Below are 16,140 nucleotides of genomic sequence, written 5' to 3'. Positions count from 1 at the left end.
CCGGGCCCCGCCCCCTCGCGGCCCTTCCGTCTCCGCCCACTCCCAACCCCCGGGCCGCCGCCTCCGCCGCGGTCCGTCGGGGGTTCGCCGCGAGAAGCAGCCAGTGGGACGCGGGGAAGGCTGGAGGCGTTTAATGAGGGCCAGAGTCCGCAGAGCGCCCGGGCCCGCCGCATGACCGCAGACCGGCCAGGCTGCAGCGGAGCGCGCGCCTCCGAGGCCGGGTCCGAGTGGCCGCGGCCCTCCCTGCCGCTCCGCCCGCACGTCCTCGTGGGACACGGCCTCCGCGTGGACATCTGGACGCCGTCCCGGGGTTCCGCTCGGCGGCTGCGGCCGCTCTCCGTGTCCGCCGAGGCCGGCTACGTCACTTTCTTCCGTTTGGTGCGCTTGGCGCAGCCCCTGCCGAACCAGCCCCCGAGGACGGGGGCCGAGCTGGGCGGGGCGCCGCGGTCCCCCGGCGGGGCCTCCTCCCGGCTCCTGCGCAGCGGCTTCCGGCTGTGGCTGTCCTCCTCGCCAGCTCGCAGCGGCGTCGCCAGGGAGAAGATGGGGTCCTGCCACCTACCGAGAAGGGGGCGCCGCGTCAGGCCGGCCGGGCGCCCGGGGCACGCCCCTCCCCGGCCCCCCAGCCTCGCCCTCCTGCGCGTCGGCGCCCGCAGGTCCGGCCTCGTCGGGGCTCAGCGTGCTCGGTCAGCGCCTCCGTCCAGGGCGAGTCGCCGGCAGCTCTGGGCCCCACCTCCCGCCTGCAGGGCTGGGGGCGCGCCCACCGACCCGCTCCCCTTCCCGGCCTGTCTAGGGAGGCGTGGCCTACACACTACACCGTGAGGAATCATGTGTTGACGGAGATGCAGAACCACAGATTATAAACTTAAGATACAGAGAAGCACTGATAAAAGAAATGAGCTAAGTTAATGTGGAAACAAAACGACAGCACACGGCAGGCCCACAGGACAGACACCACGAACGTGACATACAAGAATTGCCAGGCCCCGAAGGTGAAGGGATCCTTAATTTCTTGAACCCTTTGATTAAAAGAAGTTACTGATTTCCCCTATAAGACCCTGGAAATTCACAGAGAAAAAAAGTGTAAACTTTTCGCTCAATACACACACCGAGTCTAAATCATCACGAGCTCCGCGTTCAGTTTGCTTAAGCTTCCCCACACACGCCACTCCCGAACCACGCCACGGCCACGGCCACACCCCCTCGGACCTCTGCAGCCGGGCGGTCTGGGAGCAGGCGGGCAGCAGCTGGGGCGGCGGGCGCCCCACCCCCGGCTCCACGCTCGCCAGGGCGGGGCCTGCACAGCCGGCTCCACGCTCGCCAGGGCGGGGCCTGCACAGGTGCACAGGGGCTCCTCGCCGACCACCCCCGGCTCCACGCTAGCCAGGGCGGGGCTGCACAGGCGCACAGGGGCTCCTCGGCGACCACCCCCAGCTCCACGCTCGCCAGGGCAGGGCTGCACAGGCGCACAGGGGCTCCTCGGCGACCACCCCCGGCTCCACGCTAGCCAGGGCGGGGCTGCACAGGCCCACAGGGGCTCCACGCTAGCCAGGGCGGGACCTGCACAGGCGCACAGGGCCTCCTCGCCGACCACCCCCGGCTCCACGCTAGCCAGGGCGGGGCTGCACAGGGGCACAGGGGCTCCACGCTAGCCAGGGTGGGGCCTGCACAGGGGCTCCTCGGCGACCACCCCCGGCTCCACGCTAGCCAGGGCGGGGCTGCACAGGGGCACAGGGGCTCCACGCTAGCCAGGGTGGGGCCTGCACAGGGGCTCCTCGGCGACCACCCCCGGCTCCTCGCTAGCCAGGGCGGGGTCTGCACAGGGGCTCCTCGGCGACCACCCCCGGCTCCTCGCTAGCCAGGGCGGGGTCTGCACAGGGGCTCCTCGGCGACCACCCCCAGCTCCACGCTCGCCAGGGCGGGGCTACACAGGCCCACAGGGGCTCCTTGGCGACCACCCCCCCTCCACGCTCGCCAGGGCGGGGCTGCACAGGCGCACAGGGGCTCCTCGGGCCCCGGCTGGGTCCCTTCTGCAGGCATCGGGCGCAGAGGTGGCAGCGGGGCGGCACGGCGGTGCCCACTCACCTGCTGTACGGGGGGATCTCCAGGCCCAGCTCCTGCATGAGCAGCCCCATGACGTCATCACACCGCCCGTGCAGCTTCAGGGCCGCCCCGTCGTCCTTTGGGGTCCACTGTGGGCAGGAAGGGCAGTGAGGAAGTCGCCCCACTCCTCCCCAGGGGCCTCCATCCCGGACACGTGAGCCTGCTACATGTCTCTGACTCTTGCTGCTTTTTTTTAAGACATTTATTTTCATTTTTATTTGAAAGGCAGAGAGGGAGGAGCCGGAGAGATTCCATTTGCTGGTTCACTCTCCAAATGCCTACAGTCTGGCCAGGCTAACACCAGGATCCCAAAACACGGCCTGGAGGTGGCAGGGGCTCAAGCACGAGCCACCAGCTGCTGCGCGCCGGGGTGCCCGGGCAGGAAGCCGGGCCAGGCCCAGGGGCCGGTGTGCCACGCAGGCCCTGGAGCAGGCCCCGCCCTGAGCACCGGTTACCTGCAAGTTCACGATGTAGAGCTTGGGCCGCCGGCTAGGGGGCTTGGCCATGCACCAGAGCCGCGGGTACTTCTTCAGAACCTGCACACACGGACGACAGACAGGGCACGTGCGCGCGCCCGCGGCCGCAGCAGGGGCGTGGCCCCAGCCCGGGCTCCCGGGTCCTCGGCGCCTACCTTCAGGCTGGACCCCAAACACAGGATGGCGTCCGCTTTGCTGGCGGCCTCAGTGGCTGCCTCCCAGTTCAGGGGCTGCCCCAGGGTCCCCCGCTCCCCGAAGTGCACGATGGTGTCGCGGAGCTGGGTGCCGCACTTGTGGCAGGCCCGGCCGGTCTGGTGTCGGTGGAGGGCGGTGCGCTCCGTCACGTCAAACACGCGCACGTACTCCCTGTTGGGGACGCAGGAGGTGCAGACCTGGGGGGACGACAGGCTCCGGTGAGCGGGGGCGCCGGCCCGCCCGCCCGTCTGCCCGTCGGCCCGCCCGTCTGCCTGCCTGCCCGCCCGCCCGCCCGTCTGCCCGCCCACGCGCCTGCCTGTCTGCCTGCCCGCCTGCCCGCCCGCCCGTCTGCCCGCCCGCCCGTCCGCCTGCCCGCCCGCCCGTCTGCCCGTCTGCCTGCCCGCCCGCGCGCCCGCCCGCCCGCCCGCGCGCCCGCCCGTCTGCCCGCCCGCCCGCGCGCGCGCCCGCTCACCTCGATGTACATGTTCCCGTGCAGCTCCGAGATGGCCGAGCGCGGCAGCCCGCTCCGCAGGTGGAGCCCGTCGCAGTTCTGCGACACCACGTGCTGCACCTGCAGGGGAGCCCCTCTGAGCCCAGCGACAGCCCCGACCCCACAGGAAACCTCGGAGAGCCAAGCTCTCGGCAGGCCCAGCCCGCAGAGTGCCGGGCCTGGAGCACCCGGAGGGCGAGCGTGCGTCTGCGCCCTTCCGGTGAGGCTGCAGCTCGGGCTCCCACGGGGCAGACGTGGCCACGCCAGATCCACGCTCGGCTCCAGGGCCTGGGCAGAGGGCGACCCTCCCCTCCTCGCTGGCTCCCCGTGCCCGGGAGGCCCTCGGGGGCCCTGGGGTGAAGCGAGGGGGGGGGGGCGGTGAGCAACCCTGGGCCAAGATGCCCTGGACGGGACGGCTCCCAGGAGGGGCTGCTGTTCTGTCTGGGGGGCCGCCGTGTACTCCTCCCACAGAGAGGGTGCAGCCGCTCCCCTGCGCCCGGGCCTGCCAGCCCCGTCCGGCTCTTACCAGCTTCTGCTTGTGCAGTCGGGCGATGCTCATGTGAGTAAGGGTGGGCTCGGCCTCACTCAGGTCGGCAGCGCTGCCGGCGGAAGGGAGAGTGGGGTGAGGACCTGCAGGCCGGGGGCTCGCCTGGGAAAGTGGGGTGAGGACCTGCAGGCCGGGGCTCGCCTGGGAAAGTGGGGTGAGGACCTGCAGGCCGGGGCTCGCCTGGGAAAGTGGGGTGAGGACCTGCAGGCCGGCGAGCCGAGCCCCTACCTGACGCGCCGTCCCTTCTGGAGCAGCGTCCACACGCCGTTGGGGCCCCGGTAGTCTGGGATGCAGGCTGCCTGTGCGCTCGGAAAAAGATAAGCCCAGTGGGCCGGCGGCACTGCCGGGAGGCAGAAACCCTGCAGGGGGGCGCCAGGCTGCCCACCGGCCGGGGCCCGGGCAGCTGCACCCCGGTGCGGCTTCCCTCCTCACTATCCTCCCAGGCCCCCGCGCCCCGAGAGCCGCCACAGCACGGCGCAAGGACCCGTGTGTCTCGGGCACGGAGGGAGGACTGCACAGGGCTCTGAACGGCCCCTTCCCCACCTGAACAATGACGGACGACCTGTGCACCCCCCCACGTCGCCCCTTCCAGCAAAGGACACAGAAGACTGCCAGGCCCCCCCTGCACGAGCCCCACCTCCCCAGGCAGCCCGAGCTCCGAGAAGTGCCCGCCGGCGCCAGGGGCCCGACACTGAGGTCACAGCGCCAGCCAGGCCACGGGGCCGCGGCTCGAGAACCGCCGGGCTGGGCTGTCCCACTCGCGGTGGAGACGGGAGGCTCAGCAGGAAGCGCTCAGTACCCTGGGCCCTGGCCCGTTGGTACCCGCAGTGCCTCCCCCTCCCCCTGCGGGCCGCCCCCGTCCAGCAAAGCTCCCCCTGCCCCAGCCCCGCCGTCGGCGGCCCCACGCCCTTCGCCTCCCGCTGCGGAACCGGCGCGGCGCGGCTCAGCTCTGCCCGCACACCCGGCAGCGCGGAGGCCGAGTCGCGCCGTCCAGCGCGGTCAGTGTCCCAGGAGGGGGCGCCCCACGCCCGCCCCGCGGCGCTCCGGGCCAGCGCGGCCCGGGCGAGTGTGGCTCTGGGCCGCGCGCGCCTCCCTACCGTGCTGATCCCCGCGCCCGTGTAGACGACCAAGTGCTTGGAGTTGCGCACGGCGGCGGCCAGCTCCCGCACCTTCCTCCGCAGCTCGTCCGGGTCATCACACACCTGCGGACACCGACCGCTCAGCCCGCGCCTGCCGCCCGGCCCCGCCGCGCGGCCCCGCACTTGCCTCCTGCTGCCGCCGCTTCAGCCCCTCCCGCCGCCGGCGCCGGCCCTGCAGCTCGGTCACCAGGTCCTCGCTCTCGGCCAGCAGCCGGCTCTCCTCGGCGCTGCGCTCGGCCGCCGCCTTCCGCAGGATGCGGGACACCTGCGGGCGGGCGGGCGGTGAGAGGCGGCCCGCGCGCCACGGACACGGACGCGGGGCGCGGCGCGGGCGGGCGGGCTACCTGGCGGAGGCGCTCCCGCTGCTGCTCCTCCCGCAGCCTCCGCACCCGCTCCGCCGCCTTGCGCTCCGAGCGGCCCAGACCCCCGGCTGCCATCGCTCCCCGCGGAGACCGGCGCTTCCGGCTTCCGCTTCCGCCTCGCCGGCGGCCGCCCGGGGCGCATGCGCGCGCGCCCCGCCCCGCCCTTCCTGCCCCGCCCGCCGCCCCGCCCCCAAGGAAGCACCTGCCAATCTCTTTTTAAAAGGTGTTTATTGATCATATACAAAATAAAGAAAACCTTATATATCACAAACATACACTATGTACAGCAATAAATACCGGCGGCCAGGCCCAGGGCCGCCCCTCCTGGACAATAACTTAGCAATAAATACGGCGCGGGGCCCCGGGGACAGGTCCCTCCCACGCACGCCCCACACCCACTGCGGGTCGCCTGGGCACCTCCCTTCCCTAGCTCTGCATCAGCCCCCCACCCGCCCTGCGGACCCCAGGGCACCCCACGGTCACCTCTGCAGGCTTCGGCCCTAAGCAGGGGGCCACCACCAACCGCACAGCCCCCGCACAGCCCGCACGCGCAGGCAGCCCTTGTCCTGCTGCCCGGGGTCGGGTCACCGGGAGAAGGCTGTCCGCAGCGACTGCGTTTGGTTAAAGGCTTCAGGGACTCGCGAACTGAACGGGAGGGAGGAGGGGCGGGCAGGGGCTGGGGCTGAGGGGAGGGGCCGCGCTCTGCCATTCCAGCTCAGACGCGCAGGGCCACCCCGGCTCTCAGAGCCAGAGCTTCGCGGCGGGCGTGCAGCGGGAAGCCTGCAGCCGGCCCAGCAGGTGCCACGCGCACAGCCCAGAGGCAGGAGGGGCCCCGAGCCCCACACACACACGCCTGCCTGCGTGGCACCGACGACACAGCCTCTGCTCTCCCACCTGCCCCAAGACCAGACAGCCAGCAGGAAGCCGAACCCGTGCCAGGAGGAGTCACTCAGTGGCTTCTGGGGGGGGAAAATCGTTAATGTGTTGGTTCCTTTCACCAAACCACAGCCTAAAAAATAACTCACAGGATCCCAGAGCGGAAGTGTGCAGCGGGCTGCCCGGGCTGCCCCGCTGTGGACGGGAGCTCTGGCCAAGCCGCCGCTCGAGAGAGGCGGCGGCAGGCACAGGGCCTGACCACCAGCCCAGAGCGGTGGCCCCCGACGCCGACCACGGAGGCCAGGGGTGCGCGCACAGACCCACTGAAGCCAGCAGGGAGCCCGGGCCACGCTGCGTGGGGACGTCTGCGTGTCCGTCCGGGATCAGGAGGGGCCGGGGCGGCGTCAGGCAGGAGGGGAGGCGCAGGTTTGGGTTCACTTGGCGGACAGGTTCGGGAGGCCCGGCCTCAGCCGCAGCCCTCCATCCGCCGTGTCGGGGGGGGGGGGGTGAGAAGAGAGAACACAACACCCTCACGGTGGGAGACAGACCCAGCACGACCCGAAGGACACACAGAGCCACGCGTGGACACAGAATCTACTGCGGAGAAATCAGGGTGAGGGGAGAGGGGCTCGAGTGAGGGGACGGGAACCCCAGCGCATGGCCTCGCCAACCCCAGAAGCCCTGGGGGCCGGATCAAGGCCCCGCGAGCTCACCCTGCCCTGCTCCTCTTCCTCACTCACCCCCCCTCCCGGGGACACCAGGGGCCAGGCCCTGCTCCTCCAAGGCTCAGGATTTCAGCTCAGGGATGCCACGCCCACACCACACCCATGTCTGGACTCCAGCCAGACAGAAGCAGACCCAGGCTCGGGACGCCCAGGGACACCGTGGCAGCCAGCGCTCCCCCGCTCCGCAGGTCACCTCGGGTCTACGCAGGGGGGCCTCCAAGCCCCTGGAGCCAACACACAGGAGCCTGTCGGGACCCAGGGGTGGCCGGCACGGGTGGCGCCTCTGCCTGCCAGGTGAAGCCTGAACGGTCAGCTTTTCATCTCCTGTGCCTCCCAGGGGTCCAGGCTGCCCCGAGACGATATCGGCGGCCCTGGCCAGAGGCCCACGTGGCCAGACGGGGCTGCGGCCTCTTCAGGTGGCACTCTGGGCACCCCCGCGCCCATGGGAGCTTCCTGAACCAGGCCTGGGAGGCCAGCAGCCTCGACTGAAAGCTGGAATGGGCAGAAGCACCTGTGAGAGTCCAGCCGTGACCCCTGGAAGACACAGACCCTGGAGGGAGGTGGGAGGAGGGGCCGTGGCCCCGAGCTGCCGGCACAGACAGGTGGAGAACAGGGACAGGACCCGGCCCCGAGCTCACAGCCCTTGTCTGGCCCTGGTGGCGATGCCCAGGCCCTAGGGGTGCTCCAGGTGGGGCCCACCCATGCCACCTGGAAGCAGCGCCCGCTGCGCACAGTCCAGGAGAGGTGGTGGGCGGGCCCCCCAGGGAGGCCAGGAACAGGGCCAGGGCTGGAGCCCAGGCGGAAGACAGCCAGGGGCACCCACGGTGACTCCCTGGTCCCAGCAATGCCGCCACCCAGGGCCAGAGGTGTGGAAGCAACACGGTGGGGGAGACCCCTCCCCCCAGCTCACGAGCGAAGAGGCCAGGCTGGCGGCCCCGGCGCGGCCCAGGTCCGGCACGCAGCAGAAGCAGGAACACAACCAAATCCAAAAAACGCACACGGAGAACGCACAGGACTCACAGGTCAAAGGTCACCAGGAGCACCAGCACTTGACGGCGGCACAAAACCTCACCAGGCACGGACGACACCACGGCACCGGCAAGAGACGGGAGCGGGAGGGCGAAGGCTAAGTCACTTTCGGTACAATTGCAAAAGATACCAAAGAGCTGGCCCGGCGGCGGCGCTGCGGCCTTTTTTTTTTTTTTGTCTTTTTTTAAACTAAGTTTTATAAATAATGTCTGATAACTCTGTGTATATAAAAACTAAACTCCAACAGCCACAAAGAGTTGTCCATAAGTTTACAAGAAAGGGATTTTTTTTTTTTTTTTTTTTTTAAACTAGCAAAGTTTCTGTTATACTTTCTTCCTTTTCCATTTATATGGTCAAATGTTCTGACTTTTTTAAAAGACAGTTTTATAAATACTCTGCAGCTCTTGTTTTTCTTTAACTTTTAAACATATAATTTAATAACTTCGTAAAAGGAACTTCTCTCTTTTAAATAAAGGGCTATCTAACCACACAAACAGCTCATGTAAACAGTGACACGGACCCAAGGCAGGACACAGGGACACGCCCTCCACACACGCGCACACCACTGGTTTGGTCTTGCTCAGTGCAGGGGTCAGTGCCCGGGCCGGCAGCCCACCACTGCCCGGGCAGAGCCCACCTCCGCCTGCCGGGCCCCGCTGAGCTGCCCGCGTGGGCCTGCGGAGAGGAGGGCCCCCAGCACCCTTCTGGTTGGCAGCCTGCGGGCCCTGAGAAGGGAGGGCAGACAGGAGCCCTGCCCACCCAGGGACGCCCGCGCTGCCTCCCTCCCACACCCGTCCACTCCCGCAGGGCCAGCTCTGGACTCCAGGCCCGTGCGACCTCGGCACAGAGGGGGCTGGGGGCGCCAAGCTGACCAATCGCAACGCACAGAACATAGACGACACGAGATCAAGGGGCCCAGCCCGGCGCCCCTGGGGTGCGGGTTGTGCTTTGCAGGGGGGGGAGGGAGGGGAGAGGGACAGGGCAGGGCTGCCGCCGCCACGCGTGCCCGGTGGCCCCTGGAAGACCCGCTGGGCAAGGGCGCGCGTCCCTACGACCGGGCGTCCGTCTTCGACTTCACTATCGTGATGACGCTGGTGGCGGCCACTTTGCCAGGGACGAGGGGCCCCAGGCCGGCGGCCAGCGGGCCCCGCGCCGGCGCCACGGGGCTGCGGGCCACGGTCCTGGCGAAGCTCTGCAGCGCCTCGTACTTGGCGCGCAGGGCGTCGAGCTCCCGGCGCATGCTGGCGTTCTCCGAGGCCAGCTTCTCCACCTCCTGCTGCAGCTCCGCCTTCTGCCGCTCCAGCTCCTCCTTCTGCGTCACGCGCTTCACGCGGCAGCTGGCGGCGTAGCCGCGGTTCTTGAGCGTGCGCCGGCGCTGCTTCAGCTGGATGATCTCCTCCTTGGACAGGCCCCGCAGGTGCTGGTTCAGCTCCCGCACGGACATGGTCACCAGCTCCTCGTCCGTCAGGCTGGTGCCATTCTCGCCCGGCTCCCTCTTCACCTGGGGGCCGTAGGGACAGGGTCACAGCCACGCACGGGCGCCCCCCCCGCCCTGGCCCAAGACGCCCCCTCCCCAGCGGCTCACCTTCAAGGCCTTGTTTCCTTTACTGGGGGTCGTCATAACCCGGGGGCACAGCGAGCAGGCACTCTGCAAGGCAGGGGGCAGCGGTCAGGACCCGCTCCGCCCAGCTCCCCAGGGGCCCAGGCCCTGCCCACTCCCGGCCGCCTCTCCGCTCCCAGGGAACCAGGGGGCAAGACAAAGGGGCAGAGGGAGTTGAGGAGCACCGAGACGCAGGAGGGGCAAGTCCAGGAGGAAGCCGGGAGCTTTAAAAATAACCCCAGCGCTGCCCCGGAGCACGGCTGTTCCTGGCCAGTCACGCTGACTCAGCACATCGCGGCCGCCCGCCCTCGCCGCCGGCACTCCCGAGGCCGCCAGCCAACAGCCGCCCAGGAGCCCCGCTGCTGGGGCCAGGGGGGCTGGGGGGCCATAGCAGGTGGGGGCGCCTGCCTGTGCATCCTAAGGTCCTACCTCCCACAGCGGCCTCCCCTGCGCCAGCCCGGGACAAAGCCCCTGCTGTCCCCACCGGGAACTGGGGCAGACAGCAGGGTGAGGGGTCTCCCAGTTTCCCGGGGCCCTCCAGCTGGGAGCGAGTCATCTAGCTGGCCCCGGCTCCCATGGCGGGAAGAGCTGGGGAGCCCCACACCTTGGAAGCAGCAGGCAACCCGACTGAGAGCCTGGCCCGAGGGCCCCTCCAGCCCGCTCTGGCCGCCTCCCGGCCCGTGGAGTAACCACCGTGTGGCTTTGGGTTGCAGCTTCCTGCGCCCCTGCCCCACCCTGGCCAGGGTGTTTCACAAGGGCCCCGGGGCCTGCTCACTGACAGGCAGGTGGCAGTCACTGACTGCTCTGTGGTCCCCTGCCTGGGCCTGCACCCACAGCCCAGTGCCCAGACCGCTCCCCCGCCAGCTGCCCCTCGAGCACCACCCTGCACTGTCCGCTCTCTGAACCCCTGCCAGGAACCTGAAGCTCCCACCCCAGGAACCCCTCCCGGAGCCCGCCCCTCCCACTGCTCTGCAGGTTAGATGCAGGCAGGTAAACAGGTGGACGGGGAGAAAGGCCACAGTCTCCTGGCCGGCTCACCCACCCGGGGAACCACAGTGTGGCTGGCCAGGCGGCCCATGTTCCCAGGGTGGAGACCCCACAGGAGCCAGGCCTGGCCAGGAGGCAGGCTGCAGCCAGGAGGCAGGGTGGGGCCGAGCCAGGAGGCGGGACCCCAAGAAGGATGGGGATGGGGTGCCCACAGCTGGAGGTCAGGAGGCCCGCAAGCCGGCCCCGGCCCACCAGGAGACGGGCCCTCACTGCTGCCTGGGCACGGGGGTGTCCCTCCCCCCACGACCGCACAATGACAGCGGTGGCTTCCTGAGGGGACCACACAGAAAAGTGCCGAGCGCGGCGCTGGGCTGGGAAAAGTGCCTCCTCAACAGATTCCGCCCTCTGCAGAAGGCCTGAGCTCAGCACAGTGCAGCCAGGCGCCTTCCGATCAAAGGTGTGCACGCGTGTGCGTGTGCGTGTGCGTGTGCGTGTGCAGGCACCCACGCCGTGGGGGAGGGCCTCGGCAAAGCCGGCGCTTCCAGCCTTCCGGGCAGAGGCGGCCCCTGGGGATGGCGGAGAAGGCTGGCTCGGGGCACCTGTCCCAGCCAGAGGGGGGGTCCCGGAGGCTGCACTGAGTGGAAGCCCCCCCAGCCCATCCTCTCCGTCCTGAGGGCTGCTCAGAGCTAGAGCCGCTGTCCCCTGCTGCCTGACCCACGGGGGACCCTGGGCCACCCACTCAGCTGAGAGCTAGGAGAGGAAAGGGCAGCTCCGGCCCTTCCTCCAGGACCAGCTCCCCTGGGCACCCTTGCCCGGCACACCCCAGCGGCCACAAGTCCCAGGCAGGCCGCCCGACGCTCTGCGACCCCGACCCGAGTCCTGCGGCTCCATTCACGCCAGAGCACCCGTGCCGGAGAAGCCCCGAGGAAGCTGCGCGGTGTCTGGGTGCGACCACGCGACGGCCACGAACCCAGGGCAAGGGAAGCAGTGGGAAGGTGAGCTCTGTCCACCTCCCTGGCCCCCAGCCCCCACCGCGGCCACACCACCCTTTGGCCTCTTAGCCGCCGGTCCAGACAGCGGAGACACCACACTGGCTCAGCACACTCCATGCTGGGACCCCTCCTCGCCGGGGACAACCCCTGGGTGTCTGGGACCCGATTCTCCCGCCTGTGCGTCCACACTAACCCACCTGCTGCACCCCAAAGGACGCATCCTGAGCTCCTGTCGCGTGCAGCCTCGCCCCAGCCCAGGGCCAGCGGACCCGGCCGCGACAGCGCGCTGGCTGCCCTGCGAAGTCCTGCTGCCTGCTCCCTGCCCGCCGCCGCCCCTGCGGCCCCACGCTCACTCCTCTTTCTTCTGACGCCAGGGGCTGCCCATCCAGGGGCTTCCAGCCGCCAGCTCGGCCCACCAGACCCCTCCCCTCCCGTCACCCCCAGCTGTTTATCAGTTTGGGGGACTGCCCCGAACGTGGGCCCAGGGCCGATCTCGCCAGGGGCTCGACTTCTGCCCCGCAGGAAGCCCGCAACGCGGCCTCGGCCTCCGCCTGGCCACGCCGGCCTCGCGCTCATCCTCACGTGTGCCTCCCCCGCCACGGGCCGGCCCCTCCAGTCCCGAGGCCCCGCGCCCAGTCCCCGCGCCAGCAGCAGCTCCGAGTGACCTCATGCTGATGACTCAGCAGGTCGCGGCGCTGGCACGCGAGCCGAGCCCGGGCCCGCGGGCAGGGTCTTCCCGCCGCCCCCGCCCGGCCGCCGGGGCCCCGCGCGCCGCCAGCGGCCGCCACACACCTGAGGAGCCGGCGGCCGCGCCCCCGCGCCCCCGCGCCCCCGGCCGCGCCCGGCCCCGCCCTCCCCCCGGCCGCCGCCGCGCCTCGCCCCGGGACGTCCCGGCCTCCGCCGAGCGGGCTCCGCGCACGCCCCGCCCGCGCCGCCGCGCCGCCGCGCCGCCGGCGGTGCGCCCGGGCACCCGCGGCCGGGGCCGCAGCCCGGCTCCCGACGGCAGGGGAAGGCGAGGCCCGGCCCGCCGGAGGGCGCGCGGCGCGCCCAGGCCACGGCCCCGCCCCGGCGCGGGCCCCGCCGCCGCCCCCGCCGCCCGGCCCGCCACACTCACCACACTGCGGGCCCGGCGGGCCGAGGCCGGGGCCGGGGCGGAGCCGCGCGCGCTCCGAGGCCGCGCGGAGCTGGGGCGGGCGCCGGGGGTCCGGGCCCGTGGCTCGGGGGGGGTCTCGCCGCCTCGCGCGCCGGGCCGAGCGCTCTGCGAAGGCCGGGCCGGACCAGGCTCGGGATCCGCCGCCGCCGCCGCCGCCGCCGCTCCACAGACGTCACATGATGTTTGGTCACGTGGGCTCCATTCATGAAGCGGCGACGCGGCCGGCCGGAGCTTAAAGGGGAAGGCGCGGCGGCGGCGGCGGCGGCGGCGGGGCGCGTCGCCCTGCGCCTGCGCAGCCCGGGCGCCGTCGCCCCTGGCAACGCGCGCCGCGCCCGGGCCGCGTCGGGGGCTCGCGGGACTGTCCGGGCGCGCGCCCTGGCCGGACCACGCCCCCGCCGCGGCGCGGTGCGAGCGCGCGGGAGGCCCTAGTCCGAGGTCCGGGTGCAGACCGACCCCGGGGGTGCAGGGCCCAGGTCCCGGCCCCGCGGTGCGCCCGCCAGGAGTGGACGGCGCGGGCCGTCCCCCGGGCCGCCGGCACCTGTCTGAAGCCGGCCCCCGGGTCCGCGTCCGCCCCCGCCGCCGATCGTTCCCCCAGGAAGTCGCCGCGCGGCGGGGTGGGGGCGCGCTCTCGGCCCTGTTCCCTGCTCAGGTGCACAGCCAGGCAGGTGAGGAGGTGAGGGCGCCGCGGAGGGGCCCACAGGAGGACCTGGAGCTGCTGTGCGGGGCTGCGCGGGGTTCCTGGCGGGGTGGGGTGTCCACGCGGGACGGCGCGACTTGTAAAGCCTCGGGTTTTTCCGTAGAAAACGCAGCGACTCACCCCACGAGTGCGTCCCTGGTCTCAGAGCTTGCTCCTCACCCCTCCTGGACGCTGGGTCCAGGCTCCGGGGGGCGGGGCAGCCCTGAGCCGGGTTCGCGGTGGGAATCGGAGCTCCGTGGCCGCTGGTCTGAGGCCCGAGGTCGAGGGCAGGGGGCTAGTCGTGACGGAGAGCCGGGTGTGCCCTCGCTCCTCTGTGCTGGGAGACGCTGGACCAGGACGCCTGGTCCTGGGGCCGGGGGCCATCACTGCTGACCACCCAGGCAGCTCGCCCTCCCCTGCCGCCGTCCAGTGCGTGGGAGATGCCTGGGAAACTCATCTCATCTCCCACTCAGTTTTGCTGATGGACGTCCGTCCACTCCCCACCCCCACACACCCACCCCCACTCAGCAGCCGCAACAGGCAGGCATGGGTGTGGCCACCCGGGGCCACGGGCGAGGCCAGTGGGGGCCGTAGGTACTGGGACTGCTTCCTATAGAGAGAGAAGCCCTGGGCCCTGGGGTCAGTTCTGAGAGCAGACAAGAGAGGGGCAGGTGCCCACGCTCTGTCCTGTGAGGGGGCAGCTCTTCGGGTGCAGGGGTCCAGCTGTCCTGTGCGGTGCTGGGTGGGGGGCTCGTGTCCTGTCACTGGAATGGCCCAGGCAGCCGGGACCTGACTCCGGTGCAGCTCCAGGGCCCAGGGGGCCCAGCCACGCACGTCCTCTCATCTGTCCCAGAACCCCCTGGCAGACTCCCCACACAGGGTCCTGGACACTTGTCCCTGAAATACGGGGGCAGCAGCGTTTGGGCCACGGCAGATGAGGCTGAATTGCTGTTGTTGAAAGCTGTCTGACAGGCAGAGAGGGAGAGAGGTCTTCCATCTGCTGGTTCACTCCCCAGACAGCCACACGGCCAGCGCTGGGCCAGGCCGAAGCCAGGATCCCGGGACTTCGTCTGGGTCTCCCACGTGGCGGCAGGGGCACTTGGCCATTACTCGCTGCTTTCCCAGGTGCATTAGGTGGGAGCTGGATCAGAAGCAGCACCGTGGGGACCCCCAGCCCTTGGCCACGGGGTGCCAGCACCGCCCTCTGCACAAGGCCGGCCCGGGGCTGTTCTGTCCAGAGCGGCCCTTCCCGCACAGGGGCCTGGAGCCTCGCTGTCCACGCAGGCGTCCCTGTGAGCGGCTTCAGGGTGGGAGGCCTTCACCCCCTCCGCTGGGTCCTCCAGGGACACAGCAGCCACAGCCTGACACGGCTGGGAGGCCCAGGGCCGGGGTCAGAGCCAGGATCCAGAGCACAGGGTCCCCTCTGGGCCTTCCTTGTCCAGAGCCTGGGCCAGCCTGGCCCGAGGCAGAGCACGCAGAGGTGGGCAGGGCCAGCACGCGGCCCGGCAGACCCGCAAACGGGCAGAAGCTGGACCGAGCAGAGGGGCGGCTCTTCCACCAGGCCTCCCCAGCATACTGGACAGGGCAGGGAGACGCAGGGACCTCCCACCTGCTGCTTCACTCCCCCAACGCCTGCAACAGCCAGGACTGGGCCAGGCCGAAGCCAAAGCCCAGAACTCAGTCCAGGTCTCCACGTGGGTGGCAGGGGCCCAGGTACTGGAGCCGTCACCTGCTGCCCGCAGGGTGTGCCTGGGAGCTGGAATCAGGTGGAGCCGGAACTCAACCCAGGCATTGCGGGCAGCGACCCAGCCGCTGTGCCGAGCGCCTGCCCTGTCCTGCCCGATTGTGGCGGGTGGCTTCCAGGTCTAGGGACGGCCCCCGCAGCCACTGTCCAGCTCGCCGGCGGCCAGGACTCTGCCCACCACGAGCACCCAGTGTCCTGCGGGCCCCTCAGCCCACAATGCTCAGTGAGTCTGGCCTTGGCTGGAGGGGGGCAGTTAGGGCCTGGGGCAGACGTGTGGGCTGGAGGGGGCAGTTAGGGCCTGGGGCAGGCGTGTGGGCTGGAGGGGACAGTTAGGGCCTGGGGCAGGCGTGTGGGCTGGGCCGGGGTCTCTGCTTGGACAGGTGTTCTCTCAGGGGAGGGGTGACTGGGTACTCCCCACCCTGAGGCCCGGGAATTCACTGCCCACACAGCACAGGAGCCTGCGTGGGCCTGGAGTCCCCTCCCCTCCTGGGCTGCAGGTCCCACCCACAGCCAACTTCACTTTGCCCTCGTGCCCAGACCTGGAGGCTGTTGGGTACGTGAGGAGGGGCCAGGCCTCTGGAGCAGCCACAGAGGTGGACAGGAAGACCAGTCTTGTCCCCACAGGGCCTCCTGTGCCTGTCCTGGAGTCCCGGGTCTTGGTCCTCACCTGGGTACCCCCAGATGCCAGCCAGTCCCTCACGTCCACCTCACCGTCCCCGCACTCAGAAACCGTCCACACCCCTTGTGAGGGCCCCGCAGCTCCTCCCGCCTCCAGGGCTTCCCCAGTTGCCGACTTCACGTGTGAACTTGACGTCAGTCATGGCGCAGGGCGCCCCCTTCCAGGCCGAGGGGCCTCCCCAGCAGACTGCCCTGGACTCCATCTGCCTCCTCTGAGCCACAGCCCCGCCCGCCCCGCAGGTGCGACTGCCAACCTCGACTCCGAGGCACTTTCTTCTACCAACCCCTCACCTGTGTGCACGTGTGCGTGTGGCCGCTGGTTCTGCCGGAGAACCCGGACTCCCCCCAGCCCCCCAGGATCAGCCCAGCTG

General features: G+C 70.6%; 2 protein-coding genes across 5 annotated transcripts; both read right to left on the bottom strand.

The window, feature by feature from the left end:
- Positions 1–115: 115 nt before the first annotated feature.
- On the bottom strand, positions 116–5,449 carry SIRT7 (sirtuin 7). The gene is made up of 10 exons (XM_070060135.1): positions 5,292–5,449; positions 5,075–5,212; positions 4,906–5,010; positions 4,037–4,107; positions 3,788–3,860; positions 3,244–3,342; positions 2,732–2,968; positions 2,556–2,636; positions 2,083–2,189; positions 116–555 (listed from the first exon to the last, which is right to left on the bottom strand). The coding sequence occupies exons 1-10, from the start codon at positions 5,382–5,384 to the stop codon at positions 357–359; spliced, it is 1,203 nt and encodes a 400-aa protein (XP_069916236.1). The 5' UTR covers positions 5,385–5,449; the 3' UTR covers positions 116–356.
- A 2,897-nt stretch (positions 5,450–8,346) lies between these two features.
- MAFG (MAF bZIP transcription factor G) lies at positions 8,347–12,830 on the bottom strand. Of its 4 annotated transcripts, none has more exons than XM_070060139.1 (3): positions 12,633–12,830; positions 9,525–9,587; positions 8,347–9,440 (listed from the first exon to the last, which is right to left on the bottom strand). In XM_070060139.1, exons 2-3 carry the CDS (start codon positions 9,558–9,560, stop codon positions 8,988–8,990), a joined length of 489 nt encoding a protein of 162 aa, XP_069916240.1. In that variant the 5' UTR covers positions 9,561–9,587; positions 12,633–12,830; the 3' UTR covers positions 8,347–8,987. The 4 variants fall into 4 exon arrangements, with proteins under 4 accessions (XP_069916240.1, XP_069916243.1, XP_069916241.1 ...); XM_070060142.1 differs by lacking the exon at positions 12,633–12,830 and adding an exon at positions 12,311–12,555; XM_070060140.1 differs by lacking the exon at positions 12,633–12,830 and adding an exon at positions 11,716–12,180.
- Positions 12,831–16,140: the final 3,310 nt, after the last annotated feature.

Source organism: Oryctolagus cuniculus, chromosome 17, assembly GCF_964237555.1.
Source record: "Oryctolagus cuniculus chromosome 17, mOryCun1.1, whole genome shotgun sequence".
Taxonomy (NCBI): Eukaryota; Metazoa; Chordata; class Mammalia; order Lagomorpha; family Leporidae; genus Oryctolagus; species Oryctolagus cuniculus.
Note: the sequence above shows the minus strand (reverse complement) of the source record. Positions and strands in the feature narration are given on the sequence as shown.

Bases quoted from the DNA above. Each gene is read 5' to 3' on its own strand.
- SIRT7 (XM_070060135.1), bottom strand. From the start codon at position 5,384: ATGGCAGCCGGGGGTCTGGGCCGCTCGGAGCGCAAGGCGGCGGAGCGG. The intron at 3,861-4,036 runs GTAGGGGCTCGG...TTCCGCCGGCAG, and splicing joins CAGAAGGGACGGCGCGTCAG to CGCTGCCGACCTGAGTGAGG. The intron at 2,969-3,243 runs GTGAGCGGGCGC...TCGTCCCCCCAG, and splicing joins ACGGGAACATGTACATCGAG to GTCTGCACCTCCTGCGTCCC.
- MAFG (XM_070060139.1), bottom strand. From the start codon at position 9,560: ATGACGACCCCCAGTAAAGGAAACAAGGCCTTGAAG. The intron at 9,441-9,524 runs GTGAGCCGCTGG...TACGGCCCCCAG, and splicing joins AAGGAAACAAGGCCTTGAAG to GTGAAGAGGGAGCCGGGCGA.